Source organism: Enhydra lutris, unplaced genomic scaffold (assembly GCF_002288905.1).
Source record: "Enhydra lutris kenyoni isolate GAN:26980312 unplaced genomic scaffold, ASM228890v2 scaffoldscaffold20, whole genome shotgun sequence".
In the NCBI taxonomy this organism is placed as follows: domain Eukaryota; kingdom Metazoa; phylum Chordata; class Mammalia; order Carnivora; family Mustelidae; genus Enhydra; species Enhydra lutris.
Window position 1 is genome coordinate 31,476,129 of NW_019154104.1, and position 14,040 is coordinate 31,490,168.

Genomic DNA, 14,040 nt, shown 5'->3' on the forward strand with positions numbered 1-14,040 from the left:
ATACAGTTTCTTTATCACTATATGACTTGTAAATATTTTCTTATATTCTTTGGGTTATCTTTTCACTTTCCTGATGGTCACCTTTGATGCAGAGAATTTTCTAACATTGGTGAAGTCCACTCTCTGTTTTTTTCTTTGGTTGCTTTTGCTTTCCATGTCATCTGAGAAACCACTGCCTAATCGAGGGTCATGAAGATACGCACCTGCTCACATCTAAGAGTTTTATAGTTTTAGCTCTTCCCTTTAGCCTGTGATTCGTTTTTGGTTAAACTTTGTGTATGGTCTGCGATCGTGGTCTAGTTTCACTGTTTTTCATGTGGATACCCCATTGCCCATTAGCCAAAAAGACTGCTCTTTCCCCCATTGAACGGTCCTGATACCCTTGTCACAAATAATTCACCACAATTGGAAGGGTTTATTTCTGGACCCTAAATTCTATTCTGTTGCTCTGTATGTCTATCCTTATTATGTCAGTACTGTCTTGATTACTTAGCCTCGTAGTAAATTTTGAAATTGGGAATTGTGAATCCTCCAAATTTGTTCTTCTTCTGCAAGATTGTTTTGTCTATTCTGAGTCTCTTGCATTCCCTTGTGCTTTTAAGGATCAATTTGTCAGTTTCTGCAAACTATGACTTTTATTGTATCGTCAACATTTTCTTTTTCTTAGTCTGTAATTGTGCTCTTCAGTCTCATAGCCATGAGCTACGTGACTAGTGAGCATGTGAAATGTGGCCACATGGAAGAAAAGAACACAGACTATCTCATGGACAATTTTTTATGTTGATTACATATTAAAATGATATAATTTTATATTGGGTTAAATAATGTACATAAGTTCACCTCGTTATCTTTTTAACATGGCTACTAGAAGATTTCAAATTATGGGATTCTCATATTTGTGTTAAACAGAAGTATTTTATAATAGCATGGCATAAAGTTTCTTGATTCACTTCTTGAGATTGTTTCCAGTGTTCCCTATCTTATGTCGTGCTCTAATGAGTGACCTAGTAGCCAGGTCTTTGTGCACTCCTGTGACGCTGCCGGCACCTAGTTCAAGTTCGGGAGGACTTAGGAAATGATGTGTGTGCTGCTTCCAAGTCTAGGGCATACATGCAAACTCTCCTGTTAGAGAGTTGAGTAAGGGAATAAATGTTTCCATATTTTAAAAAATAATCATGTTTCAAAGTAGGGCTGTAAACAGACTCAGCCAATACTGACTGAACCTCTCTCCCATGTGTCAGGTTCTGCTCTAAAGTCGGGGAGCACAACTTGAGTCCAAATTTTAGCCCCTCGTGCGGCCTATATTGTAATAGGGGGAGAGGGATAGGCCGTAAACCAATAACCATGTCCATTAATACTGAAGAGCCATGTCAGGAAGGACAAGGAAACAGGCCTGTGGGCTATAGTGTGGTGGGAAAGCTGTCCTGACAGGCATCAGGGAGGCGTCCTGAGCGCATCGCATTTGAGCAGCCCCTGTAAGAAGGGCGTCTGCGAGAAGAATGTATTTAGGTAGAGGGTCGAGAAGTACAGAGACCTTGGTACGGGAATATGTTTGGTGTGTTTTATTAGAAACAGCAAGGAGGCCAGTGTAGTTAGAGTGTGGTGAGAAGTAGTTGGATTTGGAATACATTTTTTAAAGATTTTATTTATTTATTCGACAGAAAGCATGAGCAGGCAGAGGGGCAGGCAGAAGAAGAGGGAGAAGCAGACTCCCCGATGAGCAGAGAGCCCAATGTGGGCCTTGATCCCAGGACCCTGGGATCATGATCTGAGCCAAAGGCAGATCATGAGCCACCCAGAGCCACCCAGGCACCTCTGGAATATATTTTGAAGATTGAACTGACGGTCTCTGCTGGTGGATTGGGTGTGGGGCATGTGAAGAAGGAGAGGACTTCATGACTTGAACAAGTGTGGTACCATTTACTGAGCCAGGTACTACCAGACTGGATTAGAGAAGGAGGGGGACCCAGAGTTCAATGTTAGACCTGTTTAGTTTGAAATGCCTTTTAGGTGCTCAAGGGGAGATGTTGAGTTGATAACTATGATATACCCGTCTGGAAGTCAGGTGGGGCTAGCAATGAATATTTGAAGTTAAAGAAAAGCTACCTGAACATCAAGCAGATGGATTGAGAATTCACTATTGCATTTGGGAACATGGAGGTCTTTGGAGACTTTGGTAAGAGGTGTCAGTCGGCTGTGCTGGGGTGGTGGGTGGAAGTTGTCAGGGGAGAATGGGATGTGTGCATTGACAACTTCTTAAGTTTGCTCTCACTTGGACAGAATGATGGGAGATGGGTGAGCTGGGGACAGATTGCCCTTTCCCTATACACTGGTGGGAGTGTCCTGGAGAGAAGCCGAGAGGGGAGAGGCTGGGATCCTGTCCCAGAGTGGAGATGGGCCTCTCTGCTAGGATCAGGAGAGAAGGTGCGGTGGGCCGGCAGGATATCCATTCAGCAGTGAGAGGCTGAGAAAATTTCAGATCACCTGTTTCCAGAGAAACAGAGAGTGACAAGATGGGAAGGGGTGTTGTAGGATTTGTTACAGAGTTAAATGTAAAATTTGCATGAATTTTTAATATCAAACCTAAGACTTCATACACATTGAGTTACTTCAAACTGCTTACCCTTGGGGTTCTCTCTCCCATGCCTTTGGGGTATTTTGGTGGAAAAGTTTGAGAAGCCACTTCATTATTGTATTCTATTATTATGTTGTTAAATCTCACCCAAGTGAGTATTTAACCTTAAAGAGTTTGAGATTCACTTACCCATTTTGTTATCCTTAATAGAGCTTTTGCAGCTGCTCCAAATATCCCTCCATTTGTGCATCTTAATTGTTGCTTGGCAAGCCTGTTCGCTCTGCACCAGGGAGGGCCTGGCGTGGTGGGCCGCGTGGCGTGGGCCGGTGGAATGGCCTCGTTCCCACCCTTCCCCAGCCGGAGAAACAGGTGCAGCAGAAGGCAGGGCCACTGAGGGGCAACACCCTCCAAGAATATTTTAGCAAACCTTTTCCTGTTGTCTTAGAACACTTAACAAACACACTGTACGTCTTCTAATTCTGATAGGCTGGTTGAGCGAGCTGGGTGTAGTGTTATTGGCCCGGCTTTTATGACACTTAACAATCAGGAGCGATTAGAAGTTACTTGGCAGGGTCGACTGGGTGGCTCAGCCGGTTCAGCCTCTGCCTTGGGCTCAGGTCTGCCTAAGCCTCAGCAGGGAGCCTGCTTCTCCCTCTCCCTCTCCCACCCTTGTGCTCTCTCTTTCTTCATTAAATAAATAAAATCTTAAAAAAAAAAAGTTATTTGGCTTCTTTCCTGTTTGTTGCATTTGCCTGCTTTCTTTGCATACAATTTTAGTACGATTAATACCCACTGACCTCCACTTAGTTTCTTCAGTCTTTTTTTTTTAAATAAAGGATGATCTTTTATTTTTTTTAAATATATTTTTTTTAATTTATTTATTTGACAGAGAGAGATCACAAGTAGGCAGAGAGGCAGGCAGAGAGAGAGGGGGAAGCAGGCTCCCCGCTGAGCAGAGAGCCCGATGCGGGGCTCCATCCCAGGACCCTGGGATCATGACCCGAGCCGAAGGCAGAGGCTTAACCCACTGAGCCACCCAGGCGCCCCAAGGATGATCTTTTTAATCTTACTATTATTTTTTAGGTGGGGAGAGAGAGAAAAGGGGGAGGGGCAGAGGGAGAGGAGGAGAGAGAATCTTAAGCAGACTTCCCGCTGAGCTCAGAGCCTGGGGGTGGGGGGCTCAATCTCAAGACTCTGAGATCATGACCTGAGCCAAAGTCAAGAGTCGGATGCTTAACTGACTGAGCCACCCAGGCACCCCAGTTCTTCAACCTTCTTAGTGAGAGCTCTATGAACGGTTTGAATTACCCCACAGTCAGTTTGTGGGATGGGAGTGTGTGAAAAATCAGAGGTCTGTCCTTTCTGATGTTGACACATGAGATGGCTGGGGCCTGGGGCAGCTTGATCTGTAATGGGTGGTTTATTTGCATGACTAGCTACATACCCCTGGCTTCCCAGTTCTCCCACCACCTTATGGGCCCACCTGCATGGTATGGCTCTGCCCCTTCCCTTATCCTGTCTTGACTCCCGAGAGCAGAGGTAAACCTGCTTTTGCCTGTGGCACTCTCCATTCCTAAAGGCTGGCTTCCTCAGGCCACTGGGCAGGCTGCCTTCCCTGACCACACTCCGCATGGCCCCTCTTTGGATCCCTGCCCAGGCACCTTCCTTGCCTTCATCCCTCCACCAATTGTGACGGGAGCACTCCTTTATTACTTCCTAGTCTTCCCCTCCAGTCTTTGGGCTCCATGAGGGCAAGAACCATGGTCTTGTTTTGAGCCTCCTGTGTCCGGCACCCGGAGAGGGTATAGCACACTCATGCTCAGAAAGTGTGTAGAGTGAACACACACATGAATGTAGACTTGCAGTCCAGATTGTCATTAAAGGGGCTCATGAGTCACTGTTTCAGCCGGGTTCTTGACCTGTTGTCATTGGGCAATCCTCCACAATTCTTGGTGCCAGGGCTGTTGTGGAGCTCGGCATTTGTGAGACTTTATAATGGAATTAGTGAATATACCATGTATTGTGGAACATCCTGAGCAGCATCCTGTAACCAAACAGGTTTTTGCAGCAAAGTACATGACTGTTTGCACTAAGTGGACAGCCTCACGTTGCATCAGGGCGTGCTACCCAATGACGTACAATCGTGTTTTCAGAACTTTTGGGGTTTCAGAATCACAGATAAGGGAATGTGGGGCTGTTTTAGTGAATGTCTGTCGTGCTTTATGCTGTGTGCTATAAATGCAGAGGCAGAAAACAGTTGCCTTCCTACGGGGTGGGGGGCGACCACCATCATGTGGCGTGTCGAGTGCGCGTGTGCGCGCGCGCGCACACACACACACACACACACACACACACACACACACACACACACGGAAGGCACTGCTCCGGGGCCCGGGCATTTCTGTCACCCCCACTGGCTTTGGGGAAGTGTGCTCTGTGGTGCTGAATGCTTGAGGTGTGCCGCGTGGGGCGCTGAAGAGGGGGCAGTTGTAGGAAGGGGCTGTTCAGGGTCATCCTGGATCAGGTTCCCTTGGATCTGGCCACAGGGATTCAAGGAGTAGAGAGCGAGGTGCAGCCAAGGCCTCGAGGGGGACGCCCTGCATTCCTTGTCTCCTCCGCCAGCGGGAGTGGAGCGTAGAGCAGAGGCTGAGCCAGGGGCAGGTCTGACTTCTCTTCGGTCCGACACTTAGCCCTCTCAGCTGGATCAGGATTTTTCAACATTAGATGGATTTAATGTAATGGCTCCTGACTTTTAAAATATGAGTATAACTTTATTGTTTATTTTAAGATGCATTTTTTAAAAGATTTTATTTATTTATTTGACAGACAGGAGATCACAAGTAGGCAGAAAGGCAGGCAGAGAGAGAGGGGGAAGCAGGCTCCCTGCTGAGCAGGGAGCCCGATGCGTGGCTCGATCCCAGGACCCTGGGATCATGACCTGAGCTGAAGGCAGAGGCTTTAACCCACTGAGCCACCCAAGCGCCCCTTAAGATGCATTTTTGATGTAGAGAGAAATCTTCAATTCAAAAAAATCTATCTGCCTTCTGAAATGGTACTTGAATTTTGAAATAAATGTTCAATTGCCAGGCTGCAGGAAGGCCAGCTCTGTTTTATTCAAAAATGAGGAGCCAATACGCAAATATTTCAAGCATTTAAAAGGATGGAGGGTGAAGTAGTTGGTTCCTGGAGCAGGTGCCACACTTAGTATTATTTCTAGTTTTCCTACGGTATTTGATAAATTATGTAGAATGTGTTAACTCTCATCTGAGCATGTACATTGATGTTGATACATCAGTGCATTACATTGATAATTCTTTCAGTTTAGAATTATTTTTGTCCAAGGTACTTGACTTAGGGTTTAATGAGCCATGGCACTGAATTAGAGACACATTTTCAGTCTTTTCTGTGTTTATAAGAGATTACTACGGTTTTCAAAAAGGACTTGTGAGAATGTCATTTGCAATGTATTTTAAGGTCATCAAGAATAGAGTTTGTATTGTGAAAACTTGCTGCAAGACACATCCCTGGGTTTTATGCGTGAGTAACGGTGACGGGCCAGGCTGGCGTCATTCATGCGGTTGTGGTTATTCTTTGCAAACGGTTTATTTAACAGGGTTTGAGAGAGACTCATTCTTGTGTTTTATAATTACCCTTTCTGGGGGACCAATTGATAATGTAAAAAATATCTGGTGGTTTTATTTCTTAGAGCAAGTGTGTTGGTTTAAAATGTTCGCATCTGTTTGGCCTGCCTGAATGTGCCAGTTTCCAAGTGTACCTTTTACAGTACTGTGGAAGAGTGGCGTTGTTTTTGGAAGGTCATCATAGAAGTGTTTAATGTGTCTTAATTGCTTAAATATTTTCTTTCACCAGGATTATTAAGAAAAACACAGAATGTAACATGGGAAAATGTGAAGTGGATGCAAACGCTATAAAATTTTCCACAGAAGTTTTTTATTCACAGTGAGGCACATGGGAAGGCTCCATGAACACTCTAGATGGTATCATAATTTTGGAAAAACCATTTCACCATAGGGGTGTTTACAAAACCTGAAGCCGTCCCTATCAGCCAGGCTCTGACTTCTGTCTAGCTCTGTAGGTAGCAAGTGATGCAGTGTCAAAACCAATTTAAAGTTACCTGTGTTGTCGACATGCAGATTTTCTTTATTCAATCCTTAAACTACAAATTTGTCAGTCTGAGTAATTTGAAATACAGTAGCATAAAAGGAATTAGAGATGCCACACCGAAAATGTGTGCGTATCTAAAGTAGTTTCTTTTCTTGATTTTGGTTAACAGAAGTATCTTCACATCTGTAATTTCTGGTAACCTAATGAGAACACACTGAACTTTGGGGGCATGATAAATTTTCCCATTATGTAAAATATTTTACACACTGGTTGACTCATTGTAAGTGGTGAGTAGACACGATTCTCTTCCTGCGGAAAATAGAAACACATTATTTTAATGACAGTGTTAGCCAGTGACAATGTCATGCTGAGGTACCACGTTTCTTTCCTATGGTTGGATTGTCGAGAACCGAGGTGAACACACAGCAAGGAGAACGAGCTGGGAGCTCTTTTGTTAGGTCTGAGGATGTAGTCTTTCTATAAATCAGTGAGTTGTTTATTTTATACAAAGGCTTACTTTCGTTTTTGTGAGTTTTATGTTGTTAATGTGTTTTCTTTGACTGTATTACTTCAAGTCTTGTAAATATTTCCTGGTCTTAAAAACCCAAGTGCTCTTACTTATTTCATGGTAGGGGGAACTCAGAAATTGAGTACTTTTTGGTGGTGATGGAGGGGTTGATAATTTCCCTAGTGTCCCTGCTCATGTTTAAAAGTGCCATGTATTTATATATGTGTAATTTATATTTTGCATTAAAGTTAAAATCGAATTTTTTTCTTGAATAATTGTTGAACGCTGAGATTTGGGGGAGAAAAGTTACTCAAAATAGTTGTTTTGGGGGTGCCTGGGTGGCTCAGTGGGTTAAAGCCTCTGCCTTCAGCTCGGGTCATGATCCCAGGGTCCTGGGATTGAGCCCCATGTCGGGCTCTCTGCTCCACGGGGAGCCTGCTTCCTCCTCTTGCTCTCTCTGCCTTCCTCTCTGCCTACTTGTGATCTCTGTCTGATAAATAAATAAAATCTTAAAAAAAAAATAGTTGTTTTGAACAGCAAGAAGCTTATTTGAAATTATTTGGAAGGGCCATCCCCAAAACAATGTGTTTTTAGGAGCATAATGAAGACTTGTAGCAACATTTTCCTTTTGTTTATTTCTTTAATTGAGATGGTGAGCTATGTCTCATTAAGGGATGTTAACTATCTGATGTCTGGCCTTTGGTACGGTTATATCAGCTTTTAAAAAAAGTAGGTGTATGAGTTGTCGTATAATATATGATTCACCTATTGTGAGCATCTAATTCAGTGGTTTTTAGTATAGTCACAGTTTTGTGCAGTCACTGCCTGTTTTGGACATTTCCTGTAAATGGAGTCATATAGTATGTGGTGTTTGGGTCGGGTTCTTTCACTGAGCACCGTGTTCTTAAGATTTGTCCATGTGTGAGCACGGATCACTAACGCCTTCCCTTTTGTTGCTGAATAAGTTCATCGTATGCATGTACTTTTTAAAAACAATTTATTTTTATTTATTTATGTGACAGAAATAACAAGAGAGAGGCAGGCAGAGGGAGAGGGAGGAGCAGACTCCCCTGGGGAGCAGGGGGCCTGCCGAGGGGCTCCACCCCCGCGGCTGAGCCGAAGGCAGATGCTGACCCGACTGACCGAGCCACCCAGGCGCCCCTGGATGTGCCACTTCCTGTCTACCCACCAACCTCCTCTTTTGGGCTCTTAGGAATAATGCTGCTTGGAGCTTGGAGTGCTGGTTCTTGTGAGCGCCTGCGTTTCCGTTTCTCTTGGGTGTAGACCTCGGAGTTTACATCAGCTTTGCTTCTTTGATCTGCTGTTCGGGTTCTCATTTGTGTTTGTAAAGAGACTTGGCTACTAGGGGCTGGGCTTCTTAAGACCTTTGTTGGTGACCTGGTGACTCCTGTTTCAGGCGTGGTGCCCCTGGGCCCCATGTTGCCGGGAGAAACAGCCAGAATTACAGTACCCTTCTTTCCTGAGACGAGATCATAGCTGATGGTCACCACAGGGTCTTAGCAGATGACCGTCCTTTTAGATCTGAGCAGATAGGTTAGTCTGTTCTTTATCCAAGCCAACGAAATCTGTCTGCATTTTATATTTTCCTTGTGTTCTCTCTGCTTCTGCTCGGGGACACCCTTTGTTCTTTGACCCCCACCAACACAGGGAGGGACAATGAATGATTTGTGTGTTTTCCCTTCAGGCTGTATGCCACTCATCCCTTTCTTTTTCTTTTCTTCTTTTTTTCCATGGTAATTCTGGTTAGTGGGTTGCCTGCTTTTGAAGTAATAGACAACTTAAGGTAGTAGCCATACTCTAGAGCCTGTTGTTTGGTGTGCAAGCGAGACCTGTAGGAATGTTTCCATAATTTGTATCAAATTCAGGTAAATGTACATGACCGATAATAGTTGATGGCCTGGGTTAGATTATGAATTTCATTACTGCTCTTTAAAACAGGAGCAGGTTCTGCCATGGTCATTCCGTTAGTGGTGACAACCCTTTTGGCATCTTGTCATGTATTTAAACTGAGTTAAGCTTGGAAAATTATTGAGTGCATTGAAGATACTGGCTATATTTTGTAACAGTTGTGCCTTACATTTTGAGAAGCTTGTACTTTAGGAAACCTTCACATGTATCATATCAATTTGAAAGTAAATCCACCCCACAAAGTCCTGTGGACCAGGACTCCTAGATCCAGCAGGAGTCAGCAGTTGCTGGGAGCAGTTGGCGTGGGAGACAGAGTGCCCTTTTCACTCGGCCCCATGCCATGAGCCGAGAGGAGGCAGGATGTGGGGAGACCGGGTCATGCCTGGGCCGGGAGGGTTGTGCCAAGTCCGAAGCAACCAAACAGCTAACAGCCAAGCAGCACTATTTTAACACGTAGTGGTGCACTTACAAAGATTTCTCCCGTCTGTGCCTCACCACCTCCTCTTCCATCAAGTGGAGATAAGAGGAGGCCACGCTACAGGCAGGTGGGGTCTGTGGTCTTGTAGTCCCTGCACCTGCTTTCCACGCCCTGACCAGCTTGCTGCCCTGAGCTTTCAGACGACTGGCCTGGACGGCGGTTTGAATGGTCCTGTCCATGCTCCTTTCATCACCTCCTTCCTCTGACCGCAAGTGCTGGCCCTAGAGTGGGCCTTGCTGCCCAGCGCGCACTGCCCCAAAAGTAGTTCTCATTGCTGGGGGGTGGGCAAGGTCTCAGCCCTGGGCCAGCGTTGGCTCCCTCCCCCCTGCCCCCAGGCATTGTCTGTTCCAGGAGACTCCAGAGTCCTGGTGTAAGAACCCTGCTGGTTCCTCCACGCCTTCCTGGGACAGCCCACTCAGGCCAGAACCCACGATGCCTGCTTGCCAGGCACGGGGTCCCTGGACTGACAGGTCGGTAGGGGACCAGCCCTGTCACAGCACAGCAGCTGTCGGGCTGGTGGGGGTGCGCCCGCCACTGAGGACCAGCCTCGACTCCTGATTTGAAAGGCACGGTTCTCCAGACCGTCTTCTGTCGGGGCGTGCCCAGACTGGCTCCTGAATATCCCCAGAGGCATGTGGTAGAAGTTCCCGAGGGCTGTTAAATCACTAGTCAGTCTCTACAAAGCACAGTGATGGCGAAAAGAAACTTCCTCACACACGGCCTCCTGCCTTCCCCTCTGATGCTCTCCCTCATGCTGTGACATTACCCCGCCAGGCAGGAGCTGACATAGGAGGCGCGCCTGCTTTGGCTGGAAATAGTCATTGATTCACATCACACCTTTTTTGGGGAGAGATCAGGAAAGGAAGGGGGCAGCATTTCCATAAATCTGATCTCCCACTCCCGCGAGTAAAGGCCGTGTTAGTGAGCTTTGGCTGGGTGCCCGGAAAAGTGGCCTCCCGGGCAGGTAGGCGTGGGCTGGGAGCCGGGGTCCTGGGTTTGGATCCTGCCTCTCCCCCGTGCCCCAGGCTCCGCAGCGGCCGGATGGACACGGCGCTGGTGGTGGCCTCACAGAGGGACTGAGTCCTGCCCATGGGGTGGTGACGTCGGACTCTGGCGGGGCCTGAGACTGCGGCAGCCACAAGAGTGACGCCTTCGGGGCACCCCTCCGTGCGGTGTGCTGACCGCAAGGGAGGACGGGAGCCCAGGCTAGGGTCCTTGCTGCCCGGGGCGGGAAGGGGTTCGGGAAGACTACCTGGGGGAGAAGAGGTGTGAAGCCGAGGTCAGGTAAAGGGGGGAAGGCGAAGCGGAGGACTGTCACCACCAGAGGAGGCCGTGTGTTGGCCGGAGTACGGCAGCTCATGTCTGTTACTAGGGCGAGAGGTGACCAGCAGGTCCCTTACTCCGTGTGTTCCTCCGCGCCTACGCAGTCCTTCAGCGAGCGCTGCGCGGTGTCCGGCTGGGCCCTCCACTCTGGGCGGAGCGGAACACAGCCCGCGAGGTTCCTCGTGGCTCCCCGCAGGAGGCAGCCCCGCACCTCCGCGGGCGGCCCTCCGCTGCCGGGCGCTGTGTGGAGGGCGCGGTGCCGCGCTCGCCTGCAGGCTGCAGACCGGGACCTCCACTCGGCCACCACGCGCCTGGGACATGCTTTCGCCTCAGGTTCGAGACACTCAGGTGTCTGTCAGTCGTGCCGGTGGCCGTGCCTGCCCGGGGCTGCTGGGGAGTCGGACGGGCTCCAGAGCCCGGCCTCGCTGCGGACGCGCTAGCGCGTGGTGATGCCGTGTGCGCCCTTGGAGGGTGCTCTCCCCTCTTCTCTCCCTTTTTCCAGCAAAGTGCCCGTCCGCCGGCTCCTGGGAAATACTCCTTCCGCGTGGAGCTTGTCCCCGATCCCCAGAACGGCTCCATGTCTGCCCCCTTGCACGCTGGGCCCCTCCGTCACGCCAGTCCTCGTGCTCGGAGTGACTGGCTCGCCGGTGGCCGTGCGGGCTGGAGCGGCTGGAGCGCGTGTAAGCCCCGGGGCCGGGAGCTCGCCTTGCCCGTGGCGCCTGCTGCCGGCGTGTGGTGGCGGTGCGCGCTGAGCCCGCGGGCTGGATGAATGAGAAGGAAAGGTCACTTAGTAATCATGCTGCTATTTTAAGTCTTTTTCTGAATTTGGTTGTTTCGTCAATGGTTCAGTATTTCAAGGGCTCGGATCACGTAATGGTTCTACTGTGCAGCGAAGGTGGTACGAGGCGTTCGAGGTGATCGCTGCCCACAGAGGAACTCGGAGTTCTTCCCGCGCCCGCGTTTTCCAGAATAGAAGTCCGGGTTCATTCCCCGCGGCTTCTCCGCAGGGCTCTGAAGCTGGTGTGAGGCGTCCGATGTGCGGGCTTGTCGCCGGCCGCGCTCGCGCTGAGGGCGGGCGTCGTCCTCCACGTTCCTGCTTTCGCGGGCCCACCCGGCGCCGCGGACGGTCAGAACCGCAGGCCAGTCAGCCTTTAGGACACAGGCTGGAAATCTAGAAATGCCGCCCCCCACCGAGGCATTTGCCACAGTTTTTAAAAGATCCTTATAAAGTCTCTGATTCAAAAGGCAGCTTCCTGTGCCAGGGGCGTCTCTCTCCAGCCTCCTGCTTCGGAGGCTTGTCGCTTGGGAAAGACTGCAATGCAGCGGTCACGGAGTCGCGTTAACTTGGAAACCGCTGGCGGGGAGGTCTTTCGCTCCCTTTCACAGGCGCTCGCTGTGGCCTGCAGTCTGGAGGCGGACGTGGCGCAGGCTCCACTCCCCGGGGCTTAGCTGATTCGGGGCAAGAGCGGGAGTGATTTCTGCAGGCGCCGAGGCTCGCGCAGGCATGTCCTGCCGCAGCTCCGGGGAGTTGCTGGCGCAGTGGGCTTGCCCGGCCGTGAGAGCCGACATGCCCGGGCCGTCTGGGCGCCGTAGCTCTCTGTTCTTCTCCGTGTTCAGATGGTGGATGATGAGAAGGTAAGACTCCAGAAATCACGCATTACATGTATTCTGATTGTTGGTGAGCATCCCTGGTGAGGGCGAAGACTTACGATTGAGTCGCTGTCTTCCGAACCAAAGAAACAAAACTCGGATTCCTTATTAAAGGGCAGTCTGAACGTTTGACCAGTCTTCTTGTTTAGAGCTGACGACTGCCATCTACATAAATTATCGAAGATGTTCTTTAAAGAGATCCGCTTGTTCTTTGACTCACTGAATGGACTTGAGTTCCAGAGGCGTAGACGTGCATAGCATGTACTTGTTTCTTTAACTTGAGCAATGACGGTGTCATTAATCTGGCACGGAACATTTTGTTTCACAAAATCAACCATATGGCCGTGGAGGAGGAAATGTGGTTTCCTTCGTTCTTATTTGCCTTCAGAGGAGCGCTTTCAGATGTGCAGAGCCCTGTGCTTATCCCGGGGTGAGTCGGACGCTACCCCCTGCTGCTCCTCTTTGTTTATCTAAGAGGGAGGCTGAGAGTCAGAACTCAGGTTTATTTGTTTGTCCATGAATTGGTCACCCCCAAACTGTATTAAATGCATTATGGGTGGTAATTTATACATTCAGTGCCAAGAAATAGGCTGTCAGGGTTACCATGGCAACTGCGTGCATTCTGGAAAGCTTGTGAATGGGTACTGAACCTTCTGGCGTTTTAAGTGAGATGTTCCAGCTGAGAGCCTGCATTCTTGATTAGTGTAAATAAATTGAGCTTTCTGTGTGTATCACATCCTTTTCCTTCGTTTACCACTTGTCTGTTCAGCTCGGTTCTTCCTCTGCTAGCATCTGCCATGGTCTCTTGGCTCCTGGCAACAGACTACAGTTAAGACGTGGTTCTCAACTTCAGGCGGGGTGTGCGTGTCCCGACACCTCAGTCTGTGCGGGCTGTAGAATGGGCCGGCACACCCGCGCCTCTGGAGGCTGCAAATCCTCGAGAGCTCTGGAGCGGAGCGGCAAGCCCGTGTGCCGGTGTGGTTCTGGCAGAGCTCTCCTTCGGTCTGGAGAGCGTCTTTCCAGTAACACAGCCCACGGCTCTGAGCGAGCCTGACTTCTAGGGAGGCAGCCTCGCCTGATTTATATTTCCAGGATACCTTGAAGGTTGGTTTTGGAGAGGGAGGCCCAGGTTGGAGAGGCCTGCGCTCAAAATGCCAGACTTGTGAAGCTGATACACGAAGGCCTGTTCTCTTCGCTACCAGAGGACTGTTTGCTGTTGCTCAGAAATGTCTGTAGCATAGTTTCTTTGAAGATGAGTTCCTCTGGTGCGTGTAAACCACACTGATGCCTTGATGGCTGGCACTAGAGCATCTGTCTGCAGAGCGCACTGCACAGCTTCCCTGGGACGTCCAGGGCAGCCCTGGGGACAGTGGCAGCAGCTGAGGCCTGGGGAGGACGCTCACGCTCCTGTGGGGCCCAGGCTCTGGATTAAGGATGATTGCGATCATATGG

General features: G+C 49.1%; 2 protein-coding genes across 6 annotated transcripts in view; both read left to right on the top strand.

Moving 5' to 3' along the window:
- LOC111148752 (translation initiation factor IF-2-like) overlaps positions 1 to 11,707 on the top strand; it is a 63,841-nt gene extending 52,134 nt beyond the window's left edge. The window contains exons 3-4 of the mRNA XM_022505541.1: positions 11,043 to 11,194; positions 11,441 to 11,707. Of these exons, the coding sequence (XP_022361249.1) occupies positions 11,043 to 11,194; positions 11,441 to 11,707 (419 nt within the window). The remainder of the gene's footprint in view (positions 1 to 11,042; positions 11,195 to 11,440) is intronic.
- Positions 1 to 14,040, top strand: part of LOC111148495 (TNF receptor associated factor 3) — a 116,234-nt gene that overhangs the window by 31,006 nt on the left and 71,188 nt on the right. The gene's annotated exons all lie outside the window — the stretch shown is intronic.